At 37.7% G+C, this 25,139-nt stretch overlaps 1 protein-coding gene across 2 annotated transcripts in view; it reads right to left on the bottom strand.

Moving 5' to 3' along the window:
- LOC124950717 (semaphorin-2A) overlaps positions 1-24,107 on the bottom strand; it is a 304,525-nt gene extending 280,418 nt beyond the window's left edge. Inside the window, exons 1-3 of one of the 2 annotated variants that reach the window (XM_047497873.1) lie at positions 23,713-24,107; positions 2,865-3,198; positions 2,658-2,660 (exon numbers count right to left, since the gene is read on the bottom strand). In XM_047497873.1, coding sequence (XP_047353829.1) covers positions 2,658-2,660; positions 2,865-2,867 — 6 coding nt within the window. In that variant the 5' untranslated portion in view covers positions 2,868-3,198; positions 23,713-24,107. The remainder of the gene's footprint in view (positions 1-2,657; positions 2,661-2,864; positions 3,199-23,712) is intronic. The other variant, XM_047497874.1, reaches the window with a different exon arrangement.
- Positions 24,108-25,139: the final 1,032 nt, after the last annotated feature.

Raw genomic sequence — 25,139 nt, 5'->3', positions numbered from 1 at the left:
ATAATAACAAAGAGCTTCAACTAAAAGTATCTCTTTTGTATGCAGATACGATCGACTCTCGAGTTTACTAGAAAGCTACAATGCGTTCGCGTTTACACCTGTCTCTCTCCTTTCATTTTTCTTTCATCCTTCTCGACACTTTCCTAGCCTTTTCTCAATTTCCATCATAGACCCGAGCTCGATTCAATTTAACTCGCGATAAGATCGTACGTTTCTCTAAGCCTTCGAATTGGATAAATACGAAGGTCCAAAGGGAAAAGACCTTAGCCCTTTGTACACGTCGATAGGTACATTCCTGTCTATAGAGAACTTTCGTAAAAACATTCTAGGAGAGAAAGAAGATTAGATTTTCCAAGCGGTATATTCGACTATTAGGAAAATTCGAGAAGGGCTCAGAACCCTGCCCATTCGAATTGATTTACAACCGACGTTATTTATTTGACGTAAAAAGGGTACCCCTTAACAAAGTTTCGAACGAGAATTATAGTAAGAAAACAGTTTATCTTCGGTTTAAAACTCCTCGAATTGCCTTGAATGCCTTAATTATCTTAGTATAACCCATTCAAACTATTAGCAATGGCACATTAATTTCCACGTTCAATGACATCTTACCCAATTCGATGAATAATGTTAAATTTACAATAACATTAGGGAAGATATTCGAAACACACACACACACACATATATATATACATAAAAAATAAAAAAAAAATACAGGTGAAAAATCATTCGTGAACTTATCGACACGTTTTACTCGAGTGATATCAAACTCTAGATCAGTCCCTTGGATGATTTCAAACAAAATTGGATCTCGCTTATCAAGAAAAAAAAAATAGTAGAAAATAAAGAAAAATAGCGAAAGAAAATGGGCTATCTGGAGCAGCTGACCTATCTAGAGTCGATCGCCGAATAAAAAGGGAGAAAGACGACGACGACAACGACGAAGGTACTCGGGCTGTCTCTAGACCCTCGTAAGCGTATCGTATCAATTAAAATTGGTTCCGCTTTAGGTCAAAGCAATTTCGAAACGGACACAGGAGATCCAGTTGGTAGTTCCTGTAGTGAATCGGACGGACGATCGATAAGATAAAAGAAGAAAGTAGAGTATCTAGAAAGAAGACGATGGGTTCGATCGTAAAATAAAGATTTCAGCTAAGAAGCTAAAAGGGAAGAAGATCGTCTCTTTGAAAGTTTTCTTTGTATATTTCGTAGTTATACACCAAAAAGCAATGTGGACCCTCACGTTTTCAACTTCTATTCGTCTTATTCTATCTCATAGAAGAAGAAGGCCCCCTCTTTTCAGCAAGCACATTCGATATACGCGTGGCTCACGCATTAGATATACATACATACGTATTTCTCTCTATCCGTGTCTGTGTGTCTGCGCGCACGTGCCCGTGGATCTCTCTCTCTCTCTCTCTCTCTCTCTCTCTCTCTGCGTGTGTGTGTATGTGTGCACTTTTCTACGGCGAGAAGCACGGATGAGAGAGGCGTATCGGACGGGCTCAACCTGAATACTGATTCTCGACGGACGCATACATTATCTCCCGTGGATAAAAGATATTTGCATTTTGATGGACCGCGCCGAGTGCATTTGACGTTTCGTATGCATTTTTCACGAGTGCGTGTACGCGAGCGCATATACGCGCAAGAGAGAAAGACAGTGCAGTGAGGGTGGTTGGCTCGCGAGCCTCTGGATAACTCGTCCTCTCAGCCGCTCTTTATTTATAGCAGAGGATATAAGCGAGTATTTTGCGTTTATTCGTGCCGCCCTTACGACCCTTTTGAATATCAGCGCCGAGTGTTTCGCTGCTCTTACATAGAAACGAGCGGTTACTTTTCAGATCGTCCTTATTCGAGAACTTTTGATATTACCTACTCTCTCTCTTTATTCAGCTTTTTCTATATTTCTTTTGCTCGTACTGCTTGAAATGCTTTATCTCGTATTTAGTAATTACTTAATCTTGCATTTTTTTTTTTTTTTTTTTTTTTTTTTTTTTTTTTTTTTTTTTTTTTTTTTTTTTTTTTTTTTTTTTTTTTTTTTTTTTTTGATTAAACCACCCAAGAAGATTTCTAGAAATAAATATAAAATGGAAAAATTACATAAACATATATCATTCATAAATTTCGTAGCATTAACGTCAAATCCTTTTAATCCAACTCAAGCTCGGTAGGAAACATATTTCATTATAGCGAATGAAAATTTGACAGACAGTCAAATGTCCCGGATATAGAAATATTCCGTTAAAAAGCAGAACCTATTGTTCCGCTAGGTATGCTGATCTTTTTCTATCTCTCTCTCTCTCTCTCTCTCTCTCTCTCTCTCTCTCTCTCGATCTCTTTTTTCCAACAAAAAGCTCGCGACAAAATCAATTGCCGAAATTGCCCGGGGTCGAAAGCTGGATAAGCGCTGGGATAGCGCGTACAAAGGCACGAAAAAAGTGGCAAATTGAAAAATCACCGACGCGTAAGCGCACCGTAAGTGAGAGACGTCGTCCTCTATATCACTATCTCTCTCTTTTTCCCTTCGATCCGAACTCACCACTTTTTTCTTTCTCTCTTTCTCTCTCTCTCTCTCTCTCTCTCTCTCTCTCTTCGTACGCTGTGTTTAAAGCTGCAAGGGTAAGCACATACGCATATTTTCAAGTGGATTCTACCGTCTTTTATCGAAAGAGGAGTGAACCCCATATAGCAATAACGTCTGCAATAACCGATAATTCAGATTCAAATCCGCTTCGACCCTCCACGATAACGACAAAGGAAAACCTTGCGATTTTTCACCCCTCGAATAGTACGAGAAGAGAAGGAGGGAAGAGAAAAGCAGATTATTATTCGCGTTACGTCGAAACGAAATTCAAACTCACCATTTTTTGTTCTTTTCCCGTTTTTCACTCTCTTCACACCTCCTCGAAATTTCCCTTTTCCTAGTTCGTAGAGACTTAAACGTAGAGACACGCGAACTATCAAGTATCTCAATCGTTTAATAATAACAATAAAACACACACTACTCGTTGCTCCGTTTACACAATTTCTTCCACGAATCGTATCATCACAGTCGTCGTCGTCGTCGTCGTCGTCGTCGTCGTCGTCGTCGTCGTCGTCGCCGTCGTCGTCGTTGTCGTCACACTGCACTTTTACGTCGATGCAACTGCACCACCGTGGCGGTCATCCGTCGACACTCGTTTAGGACTCTCATGACTGAAAGCAGAAAGCGAAAAAACGATTTAAGATCGGCTCAAGTGAATACCATAAAGAAGTCATTATTATTCTAACGATTGTGAATGTTAAGTTAAAACAAAGAGAGAGAGAGAGAGAGAGAGAGAGAGGGGGAAAACAAAGAGAAAAGGAAATTCCTTTTCCTCGATTCCGAATTCGCAGACGGGAGTAAGAAAATATTATTCAAAGTGAATACGTAAATATCACTGAGAAGATAAAGTAGTAAGTACACGAAGACTTAGAATGCCTCGCGAGAAATTTACGAGTGTGAATGTCGCGAAAAGGAGGGACAGGTCCTTGCCTAAGGGCAAAACTCCGTTAACAGGCGTCGTCCTGGATAAAGAGAAAGAGGTGAGGGAAGGGAAAGAAGCTTAGGTACGCTAGCGAGAGAGGCATTATCTGTCTTTTACAAACGAGTAATCGCGGTAAAGTTCGAACAGGAAACAGGAAAATGACTCCTTTGACATACGAGTACAGATAGTCGAGGATAAAAAAAGCCGATGGACCGAGGGAGAAACGAGGGAGTAAGCGAACGTATAGAGCAGTTGAGAGAGGTACCTCGATGATGGCTGAGTAGTGGGAGGGCAGAACTCTGAGTAAAACTTGCGAACCCGAGGGAACGCTTGTGAAGCTTTACAACTTCGACAACCTTAAATCGACAGAACTACTAACGCGAAGCCTTCTCGTTCCCTTGCTTTCCTACGAGGATGTATAAAAGGAAAACTAGATGGATGATAGAGCGATAGAGGAGAGAAAAGTAAGTACATGTACTCGATATTGAAGGAAGAACGACTCGAGAACCTTTTCATACCTTATGCTCGATGACTAGTTCCGTTTACTACTACTACTACTACTGGATCTTACTACTACTGCCATTACTGCTCCTCCTACTCATACAACTATTACTATTACTATAACTAATTACTACTATTATTATTATTATTACTACTTGTTGATAAGTTTTTCACAATCGCCAACTTTTGTCTTATGACACATGTATGTATGACGCAGCAATGTTTTTCTCCTTCACCCTCGTTATCGGTCCACCCTAAAATATGAACACACCAGAAAGGGTGAGACGAATATCTGATTGACCTATAGATGCGTGTGACTAGGACGTGTATGCGTGTATAGAAAAAGAAAAAGGACGAACGTAATTAAATTTTTCAAGTAAAAGATAGCTAATACGATTATCTCTTTCTCCGTCTCTCCTTCACTTCAAGGAATGATACAGGGGACATTTGTTTGCTCCGACGTTAACATGAAAAACAGCGGTATACGTTTAATGGCTCCTAATTATATGTAATAGTGATGCATGGTGCCTCGGAAAAGAAGAGAACTGGTATACTTCACGTCGAGAACGTGGACGGATTTACAAGAGCTCCTACATTGTTTAACAACGCACCCTTGATTTACTCTGCTTTCGCATTCATGTTCGTGTATTTTTAAATCCGAGACTTTTTCCATATACTACATTTTTCATCGTCGTCATGCAAAATATCATACGAAGAAATAGATATTATTTTCGGAACTTCATTTATATTTTTATTTTCGTTCAATGAACCGAACACGTCGGTCGAATCGTTAAAACTACAAATCGCTTGTTGTTCAATATGACGCCAAACATTTAACACGAGTGGATTCATCGTTCGAAAGATAATTTCCACCTTTACGATTCCATGAATTCTCAAAGACAATAGGGAAAACGAATTGGGCCACGCCTATTGGACAACCGACCAGCCCTAACGATTTACATGTTCGAACAAGATGGGAGAAGAACGATCGACAAGGAAAGCTTGATAACTTGGGCTCACACGAAATTCTGCCGCGTCGGCCGCCGGTCCGAGACTAATTCTCCAGTAACTTCCAAGTCACCCCTTTCGCTGTCCTTCCCCCTCTCCCAGTTTTTTCACTCCCTTCACCAGCCGCGACAGACGTCTCCAGAATTCCAGAAAAGGGAGGACGAGCGAAGAGAGCAAAAGAGTCGACGTTCCGCGTTAATTTAATGAAAAATCGACATTTCTCTTGCGTGCTAACGTCGCACGATAGCAATCCCTTCTCCGAGGCGTCGGAAGAATCACTGCCGAAGGAGTCAAAAGTACGCGTGGAATTAATGGCGACATTCCACCCTCTCGTCTCGACAGCTAACTCTTTTCTTTACTCTCTTACTCTGTCACACATGCATGCATATACATTTATATTCGTTGTATCGACGTAAAGTAAAAAAGGAAAGAAGAAAGAAAAAGAAAGGAAAAAAAAAGAAGAGAGAGAGAGAGAGAGAGAGAAAGAGGAGAGTGAATAACGTTAAAACACAGTATGCATCGAGAATGTAACAATCGAAAGGAGTGAGAGTCGTGACACGAAAGGAAAGAAAAAGAAAAAGAGAGATGCAGTCATCTGTCCCCGAGGATGGTGGGAGGGAGGGAGGGAAGGGATTGAGTAGACTCGGAAAATACCTAGACATATCCCTCGGCCCCTCCTCACCCAACTCCGGACGCGATCCCTTGTCTCGAATCGAAGAGTCGCGTCGGGGGTCGTGACGTTCATCGTACGCGCCTCAACTACCCCTATCTCGTTCCCTACACCCTTTCCTTCCTCCCTCCCTCTCTCCCTCTCTCACTCTCTTCTTCAACAGTAGCAACAGCAGCAGCAACAGCAGCAGTAGCAACTCTCTTCTCGAGGTCTGCCAGCAGAGCTCGTGCTTCACGACGTAACGTCCTCCTCCCTCGAAAGAAAGAAAGTAAAAAAAAAAAAAAAAAAAAAAAAAAAACAAAAAAAAAAAGAGGAAAAAAAGGGAAAAAAAAAAACAAGAAAAAACGGCTTGCATTTCAGTAAAGAGCCAACCCATCCGCGTGCATGGACAATAGGACGAGACGCCCTGCTAGACGGGCCGACAACGCCCTTTCTTTCGACACGTGTGTCTGCGTTTTATACGGTCACAGTGTGCGAGTATATATACTTTCTCTCTCTTTCGCACTTTATCTCTGTATCTGTCTCTCTCTTTCTCTCTCCCCCCCCCTCTCTCTCTCTCTCTCTCTCTCATATACAAAAGGGGATGAACGTTCCTCCTTCTTTCTCCACGCACCACCGACGGAAGGGTGGCACACTCGTCGATCCTCTTTTCCACTTCCGTCGCGTCGCGTGGGTTGACGCACACACATATAGTTACATATATAGATGCATAGTCGTATACAGTAGCGTGGAAAACGATTTGATGGCAGGCAGAAGCTTTGATATTAACTTCGAACATCCTGTTCCTTTTTTTTCTTACTCTAACCATTCGTCGCCGTCACCGTCGTCGTCGTCGTCGTCGTCGTCACCGTCATCATCATCATCCTCATCGTCGTCGTCATCGTCAAGGTCGTAAATCCGCGTTAGTCTCGCTTTAAATCGCCCGTACGTATACGGCGAGACACTGCGGATTTAATGAGTTCGCTTCGACTCGCCTTCGAGGGTGCATCCGTGGATAAAAATTGCATGGACTTCTGTCGTCCTGCCGATACGTTCCCGTACCCAGAATGATATCTACGCCGAGAGTGAGGAGAAGTCTGAATTGAGTGGGTGGCGGTTTGGGTATGAAAGGGAGAGGGAGAGACCGAGACGGTATCGCGATTCGATGCTTCGAGGCTTTCAACTCCGGGGGTTGATTTCAGCTGGGGTAGAGTTCCTCTATAGGTCTCGCACACTTTTTTTTTTCTCCTTTCCTTTTTTGAAGTGCAGATTTTTCAGGGAGATATCTTTTTTAATTATCCCCCAATGTACGTACGTGCTGTCGGCTGCACGCATGGCGCGCGTGTTCACGCGTCCCTGCAGTTAATTTTATTAAAAAGTTTTTCAAACTTTTATTCGGCTTTTTTGAATTTCTATTTTATTTCTATCGAAATTACATCTGTGTTACAATAACTGGGATACAATTTTGAATAATGATTTCTTAAGAGTAATAGGAAAGAAGAAAAAAAAAAAACATTTCTATATTTCGTAATTTTTACGTTTTTCATTTTGTATAATATTAATTAATCGTGAGATATTCTCAATGAAATCACTTAACATTACGAAGACGAAGGGTGTGATAATATCTTAAGAGATGCTCGATTAGTATACAATATTAAATTAGTATACAGTATCAAGCTATTTCACGATTTTCACCCAGTTCCTATAGCCCTAGGGCATCCTCCCTTTTCCTACTAGTATTTGGCTCTACGCCACTGTATTCCAAGAGACTACGTGGGCCGTGAGCATTTACGAAACTAGAGGCATTCACACCTTTCGTGTATGAAACGAGTATGCCTAGAGCCGAATGTTACGAAACGGGGGAAATATTCACGGCTTCTTTTGTCTCTCGGTTCATCCCTACTCATATCCACGAATATTCCCTTGTTCACTCTACGGACATTGCAATTGCACATACTTATTTCTACAATTGCATTCTACCACTACGTTTTTTAGCACGATAATCAAGTAGATTTTTCATTCGCTTTTTTTTTTTCCTTCCTTTCTCATCGTTCGAAAAACGAAGTAATAATGTTTAATAATTCTGTTATATTTTTAATTGTTATAATATTTCTGATGGAAAAGAGAAATATAGATATAGAGTTCGACGGTTTGAAAAAGGGAATGGGTGATGGGTTTGCGGAGAACGATTCGTCGATGAAAATGAAGTAGGGTAGGCGAGAGGGTGAAATTTTCCGGCTTGCGTGAAACAAAAGCATCGTATATAGGAATCTCACTCACCCTCGTACGAGCCAGGGCTTTCTCGCGTCACGTAACTTTTTCTTTCCTTTTTTTTTCTGTTTCTTTTTCTTTTTTTCCTTTTCTTTCTTTGCTATATTTTTCTTTTTTTTGTTTTTTTTTTTCTTTCTTTTTTATAGAAAGACGCATTACAGTGTAAAATCTTTCTCTCAAGTCATTTCCATTTACTTCGAGGAAGAGAAAGTTGCTTAAAGTTCGGCCAGCTTCATTGCGTTAATTAAGCTGTCGTAGTACAACTGGTACAAGTGGAAATTGTTAATTAACGTTAGTTAAGTTCGAAAGTTGAACGAAACCTTTTCAATAATGAAACTTTTCATTTAGTAGAACGAAACTAAGTTCTTACGATTGTATCTATTTTTATCGTGAACGTTCAAAGAGATATTTTAAAAGAAGTAAATCATTATTATTTTTTGTTTTCTCCTTTATCGATATCCCGCGGTTTCGAGTATCACAATCGAAATTTAAAACGTTCTCTTTTGATCGGTCTCACATTGACGTTCGAACGAAGAACGAAGAATTTATAATCTCGACGATATTCTATAAATAATGAGTCTCGGATATCATTACGATATTTTAAGCTCGAAGATATCAAATTGATGAATCGAATGGAAATCGTATAAGTACGGAGAATGCGTATTCATTGATTTCTTTGCACAGACTTTTGCAAAGACTCTTTCTCTCTTTTCTTTTTTCTCTATTTCTCTTTTTAACTCTCTCGTGCTTCTTATTTCTTCTTTTTTTCTTCTTTTTTTTTTTCTTTTTTTGAACGATACGGAAAAAGAAAAAGATCGCCATTGTTGGAGAGTCACACAATATAAAGTAATGAGTTGCTTGATTCGACCAAAGAATGGATAGAATGAGGAGAGAGAGAGAGAGAGAGAGAGAGAGAGAGAGAGAGGAATAGAAGATCTCCGAACGGTTCACCTCCCTAAATGTAATAATAAATTCCATTCACGAGTCCCCGACGTATTCGATTGCGGCCGATATATATCCGTGACTACACCGGGTGTCTCGTTAGAATTGGCCCACTGGTTATGTCTGCAGAACCATAACGTGAGAACACTGCAAACGGAACTATACAAGTACCTATACAAGTACCTATCAACCTTTAGGAAGAATCTATACCTAATATATATTCCTCGTACGTGTTTGTTCTGTTAATCTTATTTGTCCGTTGTTGTTAAATTAACATGCCTCTTGTCGTACTTTCGGCATAAAAAATGAACAATGTTTGAGATGACACGGAGAAAAGAGAGAAGAACGAAAAGTTGATCGAAAGTATTTCTCGCGTATACTTTTTAAAAAATAAATATGAACCCGTAGAGAAGAGGATTTCAAGGAGACGATCAGTCATACGTTATATTCGTGTGACGGCCGATCATTTTTCTTCTCGGAAGTGCATTGCGACTGCACTCTATGTATATATACGTACTACCTATCTACTCGCCTACGTACTGTGTGTTGCGACATGCGAATAGGTACCTACCTATATTCTTTGTCAGTGAATAAGAAAAAGAGAGTTAGACAGTAGAAAAAGGACAAAGGGAATAATAAGTCTATGGCTTTATAATCCGTACGTCAGTTGTTTTTTTTCTTTTTTTTTTTTTTTTTTTTTCTTTTATTATTATTCCAACGAAGAAAAAAAGCGTATCGATTCTTTTGTCGTACATTGTCGACTAGCGTATATCATTTAAATGATAATAGATCAATGACAAATGACAATTACGTCGATATGAAAAAAATTCAACCCTATGTCAAAAGATTTATTATTCCGTGTAATATCAAAGAATGACAGTAATCGTTCCGAAAAGCGTCTACTTGGAAAATGAAACGACTTTGAGATCGAACGTCGCACAGATTCTTTCTCGCTCCATCGAAAAGTGAAAGAGATGAAAAGCGAAGGGAGACGAAGAAAGAGAGAGAGAGAGAGAGAGAGAGAGAGAAAGAGAGAGAAAGAGAGAGTTGTATACCGCTCGCAAACGTTCGAGGAAGCATCACGTGTTCTTACATATTCGGCAGGAAACGAAAAAGCTTTCTCATATATTAATGATTCCAAAAGCTCGGCTGCCATTGTGTAGGAGGATCTATCACCGAGGATTTGACGGTTCCCCGTTGGAGAATCTCTATAATACCCAAGTTACAAGAGGTTCGCGTTCACCTCCGACCGCCCCTTGACAATAGTTCAATTAGTTACGGCTTAACGGCTCTCAGTTCCTTGCGACTCGTGACCAGAATCTCAGACAATTATTCTTCTTTCTATCGGTTAACTCACTACCTGGAACATTTTTTTTTCTCAGCCTTCTCTTTCTTTTCTTTCTTCATTATTATTTTGTTTTATTTTATTTTTTTCTTCTTTCTGTTTTTTTTTTTTTTTTTCTTTTTTTTTTTTTCCTTTAAAATCTCAACACCTCAAATGCCCGAAAACAATATCCAATAGACTTTTCTTTATGAATGACAAATTCGAAAATTCGTAAATCGATAATGGTTCCAAGAAATAAGGATAGGAATAGGGAAGAGAGGGGAGAGAGGGAGGGTTGATTAAAAAAGAAAATTATTTTTTCCAATGGAGTAATTCCTCAACGTAATGACGTATTAATATTATATTAATGACGAATTAAGGTGATATAAAATGAATCGATTATACAAGTCGTTAACTTAAATCAATGCCAGGTAATTAGTAACATTGGGAAACGTCGAACGAGTTCAAAGGATTAATCGTAAATTTCGTGGATCAGAAGAGACTAAAAGGACTAAAGGAGAGGAAAACTGAAGTGTACCGACAAGCCGAGAGCACCTTAATGTGTTTACCCCTTGCAAGTGCCTATCCAAAAGCGTCTCTAGGAAATGAAATACCGTTGCGTACGTAAACGAGCTGTTGGAGTACTCGCAAGTAAATAACGAACTTTCTTGGCTCGTATAGCGCCTTAAACCGTTACGAAGAGCTCATTACACACGCTCATCTTCCACTTCCCGTTTACGTTCCAACGGAAAGCGACATTCTCCATGTTACACTGAAAATTTGACTCTACGAGCGAGCGTAGAGTCAAATTTTCGTTATGATTTTTAATTTTCTAATTTAAAATGAAAATTATACGCGCTTTATAGCTTGAACCTCGTCGATTATAAAAAGTTCCGAAAAAAAAAAAAAAAAAAGAAAAAAAAAAATAAAATAAAAAAAGAAGAAAAAGAAAAAAAAATTAAAACATAAAAAGTAATATCGTATTATCTACATTTATTCTGCAACAACTCTGACAAGAATGCGAAAGAAAGAGAGAGAGGGGAGGGGAGGGAGAGGGAGAGAGAGAGAGAGGGAGGGAGAGAGAGAGAGAGAGAGAGAAGAAAAATTAAACGTCAAAGAACACTTCCGACGACAAGGACGACGACAAAAATAAGGTATGTTCTTTTTACGACAAGGATTTATGAAAGCTACTGTATATCTCCTTCCATTCGAATTTCACAAAATTGTTCTTTAATTAAGGAAATGAAGCGTGACAATAAAAAGTTGTTTATGAAATGAGACGTAAAGGAGACTGAAAATTCAGACAATTACGTATTGTATGCGAACTCGAAATTAATTACCTGCATATTACGAAAAAAACGATCACCTTTCATTAATTATATATTAATTGTGAAAAACGTTTCCCTTCATTTCTATCTTCTATTTATCTTCAATATGTCGTTAAAAAATTCGAATTGTAAATTTTTCTAACATATTTATAATAGTTAAATTTATAATGAAGTTAAGTTCTAAACAAATATAAATACGCACGCGCAGAACTAAATCTATTTTAACAAAACGTTACAAAGAATTTATCGTATAGTATTTTATATTTTATCCGGCTTGACGTTTCAACGACGTCAATTATATTTATTCAATTAAAATACGTAATACGTTGAGTTGGTGAAAAAGCAAAATCGAAAAGTGCTTAAGCTTTATAACTGTGCGACTTTTATTCATAAACGAAGCGCGTCCTTCGAAAACGATTAACGGAATCGTTAGTCGGTAGAGCATAGAAAGATAAAACCTATCAAACGACGACGATTCCCCTATTAATTATTCTTTTTGCGGGCTTACGGTAAAATGCGTCGACCCATCATCGCTTTCTATACTAAACGTCCACCGCAGTTCGTTTCTCGGTTAAAACCATCGACCAGGAAAAGGAAGGAAGATGGAACGAGCGTACACGAATTATACGTCAATATCTAATTCGCATTAGTGCCGATGTCGACGTCGGGTAAACGCAAACGTTTCACGACGCTTTTAGCCGGGTCATCACATATTCACGCATTGCTCGTAGCTTCCCTCAAGAAGGTAACCCATTTATCGTTGACTTTGAAGAGATTATGAAAACTTTACTTCGCGTTGTGAAACGTTCAAATTTGTCCAACGTTATATAAAGAAAAGAAATAGATGATATCATAAAATCTTATTTAAGGTTACGATCTATTACATAGAAATGTTGTTTTCTTTCTAAAACTTTACCGCCGTATTACCTGGATTCCTAAATTTAAACAAGATTCCTTCTTTCTCCTTCTCGATTAAACAAAATGTGAATTCTTGGATAAACTTTCTAAATGAGAGCTACTTTTCCCTCCTTCCCCTCAAACGTCCGTATTATTATCAAACCGAATGAAGAAAATAAAGTTTTCCTGTCACCTGGTACACGGTACTCGTAACTTTAAAGTCCTCAGTTAATTCACACCGACTTTCTTTCTCTTCTATTTTCTCCTTCTTTCCACCGAGCCCGCATTTTCTCGATTTTTCCGGCCCCAATCCTCCGGTAAGATTACTTAGTGGAAAAGTTCTGAGGAATCAATAAAAGAAATTAACTCTCGAATATAACCGATAGAATTTTTAATTCGATGGACCAAATCGAGACATCAATAGGAAGCTGTTATCTTCGGATCCTCTTTGAAAGTGACTGAACAACTTTGGAAATTTCAAGTATCCATTCTATTAATTTCATCTCAGCTTGAAGATCTCACGGCAAGTGTCTTATTCGACAAAGAAGATTAAGAGAAAGGAATAATAATCCAAGAAGAACATGCATATACCCTATAAGCATCTAGTGAAACTTTCACAACAACAAAATATCATTTTGAATATTTCTCGAATATCGGCTTAGAATAATAATAAGAAGAGTTTGTTATATTGTGTAGAAAGAAAAGTATCTATCTCTTTCTTCTCTTTGGTAGCCGTGAGAAACTTTAAGAGAAATGGTATAAAAGAGAAAAAAAAAAAAGAAGAAGAAAAAAGAAGAAAAAAAAGGCGAACGTATATAAATAATCAAATGATGCATCGGAAGATGAAAGGATCCTGGCATATCTATTTCGAGATCTGGGAGAGATAAAAGGCAGATACGATAACAGATTGGCCGTGGATGGGAGGAGAGTCGACGCGTAAGCTCCTAAGCCGAAAAGAAAGAAAAGGAGGAGGAGGAGGAGGAGGAGGAGGAGGAGAAGGACTCGAGGTTGCTCGACTCTGGATGGAGTTTTTGGATCGATCTGAAGGTGGTAAAAGAGAAAAAGGAAGAAGTAGAAGAAGAAGAAGAAGAAGGAAGATGAAGAAACGGAGGGTCGAGACCAAGGGATAGCTCATGGATTCTTCTCCTCACCCCTTTCTCACCCTTTCCCCCACCCCCTTCATTTTCTACGCTCCCTTTTCGGAAAGTTTCGCGCGGTAACCCTTCGTATAAAAGGCTGCGTGGTGTCGGGACAGTCAGGTCATAGACGTGATCCGAGAGTTCGCTTGGAACAACCTCCATTTGTACGGGAAATTACATCCTCTATGGAAGACGAGAAAGATGAAGGAAAAAGAAATATTTCAATGGTTATGGCAACCCTTCTTGAATTCATCGCCATCAAAAAACGAACGAAATATGGAATATGAGAAATGAGAAAATTATCAAGCGACAAATGTTCAATGTCCATTGGTATTAAGCATTATTTTTATTTTCTATCAGATTACGTATAATGTTCGATCTTGTTCATAAAGATTTTCACGAATAGGAAAAGTGAAAATGAATATTCGTAAAAAGTCAACGAAAAGACGTACAATAATGAGGTGAAAAAGTATGAGTTAAATCGTAAGGGTAGGAAGTTTTCTCAGCCGATTGAACGACGATAAGTAGAAGTAGCTACGAGAGAACTACGTCTCTCGTTTTATTTCACTCGATTTGACTTGTTACCCTATCGACGTCGTTTATAGGTCTTTTATTTCCCATGGAATACATACATACATACATATATATATATACACATATATATATATATGTACATACATACGTAGATATATACCTACACAAGTTACACTCGAAGAAAAGTATTACTCTCTTTTATCGCGAGTAAGTCCGTTTCAACGGATTCGTAAGAGTAGTATCCAGGATTGAACGATGATAAAATCACGATTTTAAGACACGTGTGAATGTATGCATAAGGAAAAAAGGATTTGAGAGAGAAAGAGAGAGAGAGAGAGAGAGAGAGAGAGACGGGAAGGGGCCATGGAGAGAAAGAGAAGTGGTCGGTAAAATGAGACGAGTAGACTGGAAACGACGAGGTTTTCCATACGCGAGAAGAGTTTACCCCTTTGGTCCTTACAACCCCTGGCACGCGGCACCCTTGCTGTGATTTTTAACGACCTTCGTAGTCGACATCGTCGTATATACATAGTAATAGTAGTAGTAGTAGTTGTTACCGTTGTTGTCGTCGTCGTCGTCGTCGTCGTCGTAGTTGTCGTCGTCGTCATTTTCTCTCTCTCGAGGACGTCACCGTGACGAAAGTAGGTTCAAGGTAAGCGCCAGCGACTACGTATGATTTATGAATGGAAAGAGGAAAAATAATGCGGCTACTCGAAAACAAAAAAGGAAAGAAGAAAAAATGGGGGGAAAAAAACAAAAAAAAAAAAAAGTAAAAAGAAAAATAAAGAGGAAAAGAGGGACTGACTCGCGAGCGAGCTGCCGGGCGTGAAACGTTTGTTTGTATGGATAATACGTTGAACAAACGCGAAACTCGCTGGTTGCTCGTGTTATTCGGCTTAGCTGCTTTATCGTGCGAGTTGAACGTAAAAAGTGTTAGGTTTTAATATTTATCGTCTAAATACTCGAACCTTGAGTGCGTTCCATCAAAAAAAAAAAAAAAAAAAAAAAAACAAAAAAGAAAAAACCAAACAAAAAAAAAGAAAGAAAAAAGAAGAAAAAACAACACAAAAAAGAAAAGAAAAAAAAACGAAAAAAAAAGAAAAAAAAAAAAGAAAAAAAAAAGAAAGAGAAAAAGAAAGTTTCATCAAATCTTGTCAATTTTATTCATATCGCTTTTAAACAATTGACTTTAATAACGGACAAACTTATTAATTTATTTTATTTTTTTTTATTTTATTTCTTCTTTTTTTTTTATTCTTTTTTTTTTTCCAACGAACCTCGAGCATATCATAGCTCAAATTTACGAGATATTATCAAAACAACAAAATACGTCGATCCTTTCGACGACAAACTATCCTTGAATTTCTAACACATTTCCATTTTACAAACCAATGAGAGAGAGAGAGAGAGAGAGAGAGAGAGAGAGAGACAAAAAGAGAGAAAGACAAAGCGCATATCAAGGCACGAATTGTACGTTTCCGTTTGTCTTTGCGTTCACTATTAAATTGTTCCTCGAACAAACGAATGGACGAACGAAACGAAGCTTTTAATCTTTCCTCCTCTTGCTACGTAACATATGAGTAACTCGGATGAACCGACGTTGTTATTAATCGTAATCACAATTCAATTTCATCTCAGTCAAAAGAAACATCGTTCTTCCTGTAGTTGAAACTACGAGTTTGTCGTCCCCCGTCCTTCGATCTTCGTTCTACATTCGTAACCCAGATCTGATTGCTAGTTTTAAACGAGATCTCTGGAATCTGAAAATTGGATTCCCATTCATTCGAAAGCAATTAAATCCTATCCCAACGAAATGATCTCTCGTCGAGTAGTAAAATGACATAGTTCAGTTTTAACAGAAATTCAAAAACTTCATAAAAATTATCCTGAAATAAAGATTTTTATCGTGAAGAAAAAAAAAAAAAATGTTAAATAGGTAATAACGTATCTGTCGATTGATAAAATTAAAACGAACTATTTATTTCCTTTTGATTTCTTAGTTTCTTTTTTTTTTTGTTTTTTTTTTTTTTTTGTCACCATCGAGGTGAAACGTTTACCCTCAAATGATATTGTAAATCGAAGAAGCCCGAAGGAAATCTCAGGCTTCTATTCTACTTTCTTTTCTTTAGATTCTCTTTCCCTTCTCGCAAAGGTAAGCGCCATATTTTGCAGTATCAATCATAGCACGCAATAAACGGCTACGTGGTATAAGAGAGAGGGTCAGGTTGCCAAGATACAGAAGCAGTTAATAGCACTATTACATCTAGGCTGGCCGGTCTCGAAGCCGAGGCCACGAAGGGCACGAGGGCGTGTGCACGTGCACGAAGCCTGGAGTGAGGGAGATAGATAAAGAGGAGGTGGAGGAGGAGGAGGAGGAGGAGGAGTAGATGACGATGTGGCAGTAGGTGCCCGAAGGGACGATGTCGTCGCAACGTGCTACCAGCTGTGACTTATGACGTATCACGGTGAGCAGGAACAACCAGGACGAGTACAACGTTGCTGCCCAACGGGTGGCCGTCAAAACTGAGCCGTTCGTTCAATAAGTTGTGATTTATCGAGAGAGAGAGAGAGAGAGAGAGAGAGAGAGAGAGAGACTCACTTTCCTCCTACACCATTTTAAACTGTTTTTTTTCTTTCCCCTCTAGTAATAATAAGCTTCATACGTCGTGGACATCGTTTCTTTTTTTTCTTTTTTTCTTTTTTTACAAGAGTCCTATAATCTTTTGAAAGACGAACGAGCCCGAGATAGAACAGAGAGTGTTACTAGTGAGATATTTACCGAACGAAAAAATACTACACCGATTTAATCTACTTTTTATATTTACTTCAATGAATTCTCGATGAGTAGAAAAACTGAACTGATTTATTATATAGATTGAGGTATCTTTGACGGATAACCTGCTTCTACTAATATACGGGAAACGTTTAAAAGAGTTTTATACTAGTTTTAATCGTTCTTTAGGATATGAAATACGTGTGTGTGTGTGTGTGTGTGTGTGAGCGCACGACGACTTCTGTCTTATAAAAGTCTTATCTCTCGTAGAAACTTGGGGATGCTTTTAAATCTTTTTAATTATGACATATTACGTTAATACAGCCGGACATGGTTGTGATTAATTGTGAAAAACTAGGTGACGGAATAAAGTTGTAAAGCAAAAAGAGTCACATTCTTAGGTTGTTTCTGAATAAGCTTGACTGTTAGGTAGCATGTTTGCCTTTCTAGGAAATTTGTTCAAGCACGTTTTGAAGTAGCACTCGCGGGAACAGATCAAAGGCCTGCTTCTCAACTTCCTCCTGGCAGGATGAATACGCGACGAAAGTTTTTCGTCCAAAGTTATAAGCTGTTTCTTAACCTCGATTCCGAGATATAAAGGAAACCGTCTATCGTTATAACAACTTTTTCTCCGGAGTTACGAAGGCGTACCTTTTGAAAACTTCCTTTCGTATCGAAAGCGAATCATTTCCCGCTGCTCGTTTTCCCTATGCGGAAGATGAATATTTACAAGATATAAATAATTTACTCTTTGAGAAAAAAGTTTTCACAGGTATACTACAAAACGAAATTTCAAAAGTATCATAGCTATAAGAACAACATCCCTGGGGGCAAGAAACAAATGACCGAATGGTAATATGTTAAAACACCAAAACGACGAATTATTCTTGATTATTCAAATGATATCTGCAGGCATTAAAACAAAAAGTCATGCACGTGAATAGATAAACGTGGTCAAACTGGCTATGTACTTTGTTCTTTTTTTTTTTTTCGATGTCGTATAAATCAAATGAAAAAAAAAAAAAAAGAAACAAAGAAAAAGAAAAATAAAAAGAAAATTTCGTAGTCAACGTACGTTTGAAAATACATTTTCGTATGAGAGTTTTACTTATCTTTCTTTCTCGAATGAAGTTAAAAACGATAGGGAATAAAAACAGTCTGCAATACTAAAATATTATTGGCAGATTAAACCGTCGTTCATTTGCACGTCTGCTACTTGAAAAGTAATTACCCTGTTGTCATCGACAGACCACCACCACCACCACCATCAGTATTGGACTCGAATCGCGGGGGTAACTCAACAGCTGCGAGAGGGTGAACCTCTTCATTATTTTCCGATACCCCTATGCTTCGTATCGCTATCTCTGTCTCTCTCTCTCTCTCTCTCTCTCTCTCTCTCTTTCTCTCTCTCTCTGGCGAAAAGAAGAGAGAAATAGAAAAATCGCATGTTCCATTCTGAGTTCCGATTGGAATCAAATGTAACACCGGTGAAAATTATTTTTAACGAGCGTTCATCAAATTAAATCGAACTGAACCGCTAATTAAAACCCAAGGTCGAACCACTATTCTATATTTTAATCTAAAGAAAAAAAAAAAAAAAAAAAAAAAGAAAGAAAAAAGATAAAAAGAAGATAAAAAGAATAAAATTAATTTTTACTACGGAATTATAATTTTTACGAAGTTCGAAGACGGTAATTATATCCATGCTATCTTCGTCGACTATTTAAGAAGAAAAAAAAAAAAAAAAAAAAAGAGAAAACGGGTTAAAAGATAAAAAGCTATTGCGATTAATAACGTGTCCTTAATACGAGACTTTTAATCTATATCCTTTGATAATATTCAGATTCGCAGCGAGAAAAGGATCGAAAATAAATGGCAACGACCAAAGGGAAGAATAAAAGCTGCTGGATAATACCGTGCTTTCACGAAGCAAGAGATAAGTCTTTTTTTCGGAACGAAAGAAGCTCATTCGGAGAAAAGGCAACTATTCTACGTTAAGAACGAAGGAAGTAAGAAATCTCTCTATCTCCCTAGTTGTAATTCTTTGGAATATCAGCGAGTCGTTATTACTGATAACGACCAACCGTTGAATCTTCTTAGAAGAACACCGTCCAAATCGCTCGTCACTTCAGTTCTACATGGTAAACATCACGATCGATCCTATCGCGCGATTTCTTTACGATTTTTCATGTCCGATCGAGTTTACAGAATGTACCAGTTTAACTTCGTTCCTTCTTATTTATATAAACGTCCGATATTATCTCGAAATTTATTCGACGGATCGAACGATTTATTCACGTATTAAAATGATCATTGTTTTATTAGTTAGTCTAACGATAAATATATATTCTGTTTAAAAAAAAAAATATTTTTTTAATTATATTATACCTTATGTAATACACACGAAAGAAATGTTTCGAACGTCGATCAAGTTTGATCGAGCACACACCCTCTATATCGTATACCTATATAATATACATACGATAAAACTCAGCGATCCCTTTTTCCCTTGGATTTCCTATTTCTCTCAGGCGAGTAAACGTTTCGAGCATGTACACTTTGAAGTTGCTCGTTGGTTAAACAGCCCGCCGGGCCAGAATAGCCACGTTACCTTCGAATCAAAACACCCTACAACTGTATTTAGAAGAGATTGCCTGATATCCAGCTTTCTACTGTGTGGAAGGGTGCAACATGATAGATACGAATGAGCATTAGTGAGACTTAACGAACGCGCATTCAAAATTATATTAGACTCGCGAGGGTTGTAAAGACGTGGCTGATTAGAAAGGAAATCGTATGATCGAATGTAATCGCATGGAAACTTTATAAATTTGGGTTTAACGTTACCGGTATTCCAATTACAGGGAATATTATTTGGAAACTTCTCAAATTACAAATACATTCATTGAAAATGAATATAACATTTTTTTCCTTTCTTTTTTTTTTTCTCGTAAAGTAAATAAAAATATTTTATGCAAGATATTTTAATGATAAAAAATATTTTCGAAATATCATTTTATTTACACGATATATATATATATATATATATATATATATATATATATATATGATATATATCGTGCATGAATTTTTTTAAGCTCAGACGTCGTTTAAACTAAGTTATTCAATTTTAAAAGGGCCTATAAACGCTTTACGTTCTACCCCTAAAAATGAACTTCTTTTTTGTCTCTATTTTTTTCTTTGCTTCAAGCATGCCGAAGAAAGGCACCTAAAGTAATTCCAAGGAAAATCGAAACGAAAGCTTGATTACCAGCGTGACTAACGAGACTTCGTTCTTTCGGTGAAACGAAAATGGCCGATCTCGTTCGAACCTATCTACTATCTTCACGAGGAATCGATTTAGCAACGAGTCGGCTTGCTCGCAGTCGGCCTCGACGATTTCTCGACAATGAGAGATCGATTTCACATTTGTAATTGGGCAACTCGACGTCAAACTATTCTCCTTGAAACTCATTGGATATCCTCTTCTCCTTTCTCTTTCTCTCTCTCTCTCTCTTTTCCTCTCTCTTTTTTCTCTCTTTTTCTAATTGCTAAAAAGAGAAAAGAAATAAGAGAGACTGATAACAGAAAAAGAACGAATCGATAATGAGCATTGTTAACGCGATTCGTGAATACTCAAGTGCTTCGAAATTTTGAAAAATCTTTTTTATTGTTTTTCGTTATATGAGAATGAGAATAGAGATAAGTGAAGAAGAAAGAGAAAGAGAAAGAGAGATATAGAAGAAATTCAGTTATATTAAGAAACTACGAGAACATAAACTATTATATCTAAATTATTATAACTCGAGTTAATTATAATTACATTTCCAGAACAAGAATGTGATATAGCCAATGGGTAAAGATAACTCGACTATATAAGTTAATAATAAGTTCTGTTTGTGTACACGAAGCGAAAATATCTTAAGCATATCACTTAAGATGTTCAAATAAGAGGGAGAATAAGAGATAGAGCGAAAGAACGAGAGAGAGAGAGAGAGAGAGAGAGAGAATATAGTGTAACAAATTGTCGTAGGATCGATAAGTTGTATCGAGAAAAATGATACTCGGTGCAAGGAAGGGCGTGTCAAGGTTTTTAAACGAAATTCGAGAGTAGCCAAGTTCCTTACTCACACCTTTTTCCTCCATCTCTCCTTTCATTCCTTTTTTTCTATAGGAAAAAAGAGAGAGAGAGAGAAAGGTGGGAGGAAATTGATGAAGAGGTTACCCTTTTTGTCTAAGCTGCTCACGAGAATTACATACAAGTATCATAATTACAAACGGTGATTTTGGAAGCCGTATTAACGTGTCAGCTCGGTAAAAATCGAAAGATTTCAAAGGTTTCGATCGAACGCCGAAAGAGAGAGAGAGAGAGAGAGAGAGAGAGAGAGAGAGAGAGAGAGAGAGAGAGTATTAGAGTTAATTCTTCTTGCCTTTACTTCGTTCGCTTAATAGGATATTCAACGCGAGGAAATAAGGGGTATTCGTGAAACGTAACTTGGTATAATATCGTTAAAAAAGAAAAACTTATTTTCGTTTAAACCACCGCAACATTATTTTTCCAATGAACTTGATATTAATTTTAACTACATTATAGTAAAGACCATATAATAGCTTATTACTATAATATAATGAGCAAGGAAATTAAGAAAACAAACAGAAGAAATAAATAAAATAAAAAATCGGTGAGTTCTATGGTAATATTTAGTTCATAATTATATAAAGATGTGTATGTGAGAGAGAATGAGAGAGAGAGAGAGAGAGAGAGAGAGAGAGAGAGATTGAGAGAAAGAATTTTTATTATTTATCGCGTTAAATCGTTTTCCCACGCTATCAGCCAAGCGAGTAAATCATATTTGCATTCTCGTTTCTACTCATAACGTGAGAGATATCGAAAATCCATTACGTAGCCGGGCAGCAGGAGTAGCAACAGCAGCAGTAGTAGTAACGGTAGCAGAGCAGAGCAGAGCAGAGCGGAGCAGAGCAGAGCAGAGCAAAGCAGAACAGAACAGAACATAGGAGAGAGAGAAAGAGCAGTGCAGGCAGGCACGATGCGGGCTGCAAGAAAAATCGTGGTAAATGCAAACGGTATAATAAATTTTCCCTCGTGTCCCTTTAAAAATCCTCTCTCATCCATGCGATTTAGCGGAGAAAGGCTCTATCGTGAAAGCAGAAATGGTCAAGCAAACACTTTAAGTGCGATTTAATGGCTCGTTACTCTCGAAAACTCGCGAATCCTTCCGATGATACGCGTGTACATTATCTATAATAGATATATGTATTCATGTTTACGTAATCACGAACAAAGTATCATAAATTCTAATAAACCACGGTGACAAATCTTTTCGTCAATTTTCACATAGTATAGTCTCTGTTCCGTTAACTAATGATTTTTTTATTCATAAACTTTCTAAATATATGGGCAAATATTCTTGAACAAATGACATCCATATAAAATATGAAAATCGTAGAGGTAACGCATTGAAACCAGTGAAACGGACAATAGGAAGCCTCTATATTTATGCGTGATTGCTAAAGTAGATACGTGGTACGCGCATCAGGAAGAGTGAGTGGAAGATCGAAAGAGACATAGATATATGTTGGTAAATATGAAAGAGTAAAAGAAACAGAGACAGATAAAGAGAGAGAGAGAGAGAGAGAGAGAGAGAGAGAGAGAGAGAGAGAGAGAAGAAAAAGAAAAAGAGAGAAAGAGAAAGAGAGATACAGGTAAAAGGCAGTAGCTGGGAATTCGCGAATGCGATGAAAAGGACACAGAAAAGAGATACACGAGCAGTTGAAAGGTAGTCAACGCTCGACGGGGGTGTATTCTTCTTCCTGTTCACCTTCGTCTCGCTTCGTGCATGGTTCGTGTGCCGTGTGTGTTATGAAAAGGTTTGATATGTCGACGAGGGCGATGCTATTTGATACATAAGTACATATGTCGTGCAATAAGCACGGTAAATACACTGAAATCTCATATTCCGCCCTTCTCCGAGTCCACCCACCATACGCACTCCTTTCTCGTTTACGTTGATAAAAAGGATATAGCCTTGCTATTTTATTTTATTTGATTAACTTCAATTGTTCATTAAATCGTATAACTAATTTTATTCTAATCTTATTAGAAGACGATTCGTATTATGACAAATATAACAGAACGCAAATAATAATCTTCCAATGTTTTCATTCAAAATAATATTCTCTTAAGGTTTTTATTTGTTATCCCATGTAATATCTTGTAATATCTGAGAAATCAATGAAACCTGATATCCTGACATAAGCGGACATCCTGAAACGAAAACAATAATACGAATGATTATCTTATCTGGGGCCATACGTCCGGCGGTTCCTCGAAAAACGAAGAAGGGAAAAGAAGAAAAAAAAACCCATTGCAAAAAAGTTGAAGCAAGACTTGGCGAAGTTTCCTCTTGGTTCTCCCTACTTTAGGGATCAACTGAGAAAACTTTTTCTCTCAGGAAATATTCATAAAATTACGGTACGAGAAAATAAACGAATTTTGTATGGTGAATTCGCTTAACTACACGGTCGTAAGGCGCAATGCGACAACACGAATGTAGACGCGAACAGTGTTTCTTTAGTTGCTACATGAAAAGATAAAAAGAAAGGAATAACTTTTTGGCTTGTATCTTCTTATGTAAAATGTGGACCAGTTTTGGCAACTAACCATAAATAAAATAACATTTGCATATTTTTATCGTTGATAAGCACAGCTGTCGTTGATTTTAATTAAATTTTAAATTATCATTAAACGAATAAATGAGCGAACTTGAGCCTGAAACAAATAAATCAAAATTAAAATACAAAGTATTTTCAACAGACCTCGAAATGGTCCACGTTCGTAGAAGTCACAGCGTTATAATTTCTCCTTCTTAGTCGATATCTTCGTCGATCTCCTCGTATTCCAAGAGAACACTGCCAGTAACACGATGCATGAATGTGTATGCATATGTGTATATATATATATATATATATATAAGTATGTGTGTATATGTATATATATATATATATGTGTGTATATATAGATAGATACTTTGTTATATCACATGTTACACGTTACTCAAAAATCGCGCGCGAAACCATCGAGTATGAGTTCTAAAGGCGTGTCGAAAATCTCAATGTCTTTTCCTTTTCTCTTTTATCGAATAGGAGAAATAAAAGACACGCACTAGAAACAAATTTCTTGTCTTTAAAGTTCGACGATATATATATATATAATTTTCTAATCTCGCACTATAAGCCAGACGTGCAATCGTTACAACGAAGAAATTTCTTCTGTCTCTCTCTTTCTCTCTCTCTTTCTCTCTCTCTCTTTCTTTCTCGTTGGAGAGAGATAGAGGGAAAATCTCTCTCTCTCTCTCTCTCTCTCTCTCTCTCTTTCTCTTTTTCCTTCTTTTTTCGAAGATATTTGATTCTTTTATTCTTCACTCTTCATAACTCGGTCACGAATCGTGAGGTGGAAAACGACGGTGAGTTCTCGCTCGACCGCCATCGATCCCGCGAAGCGCTTGCTGAACGAGAGAATGAGAGAGTAGATAGACAAAGAGAGAGAGAGAGAGAGAGAGAGAGAGAGAGAGATGATAATGGAGAAGCAGTGAGTGGAAGAGAGAGAGAGAGATAGTAGTACACAGATACGTTGACACACGGTGTAAACCTTATATATATATGTTACGACTTATTTACCCGCGTGGACGTGTTACCACGTTCCTCGTCTTGTTTTTTCACCGTTCATAGACACGAGGAAGTTGTTGAACCTTCTTCGGTATTTAAATTGAAATAGAAGCGAATAGAACACACTTGTATACACGCAATTACGAACAATTTCTATTCGATGTACGAAAAGTATTATATTTTAAAATCGCACGATAATTAAATTATCGTAATGACTCCTTTATACGTTGGATTCCTGCAGTCAACGTAAGATGACATGTGATCGTTTTGAAAGTGGGCCATATTCACTCAACGTGATATACGTATGTACATGTGTATGTTGTATAGACGAGCGAAAACTTACAGTTCTATCTTTCTCTCTCTCTCTCTCTCTCTCTTTCTCACATACACACACACACGCACACGCACACACACACACACACATACACACGTACACGCACACGCACAGAATGGAATATCCTTCTTCTTTTTCTTCGTTGAAAATTTATGTCATTCGAATGTCAGCTTCTTTCTGAGCTTTTCGTTGGACGTATCTCGAACGAACGGCGAACACCTTTCTTCCTCGGAGAGATCGATAA

Source organism: Vespa velutina, chromosome 7 (assembly GCF_912470025.1).
Source record: "Vespa velutina chromosome 7, iVesVel2.1, whole genome shotgun sequence".
NCBI lineage: Eukaryota > Metazoa > Arthropoda > Insecta > Hymenoptera > Vespidae > Vespa > Vespa velutina.
Note: the sequence above shows the minus strand (reverse complement) of the source record. Positions and strands in the feature narration are given on the sequence as shown.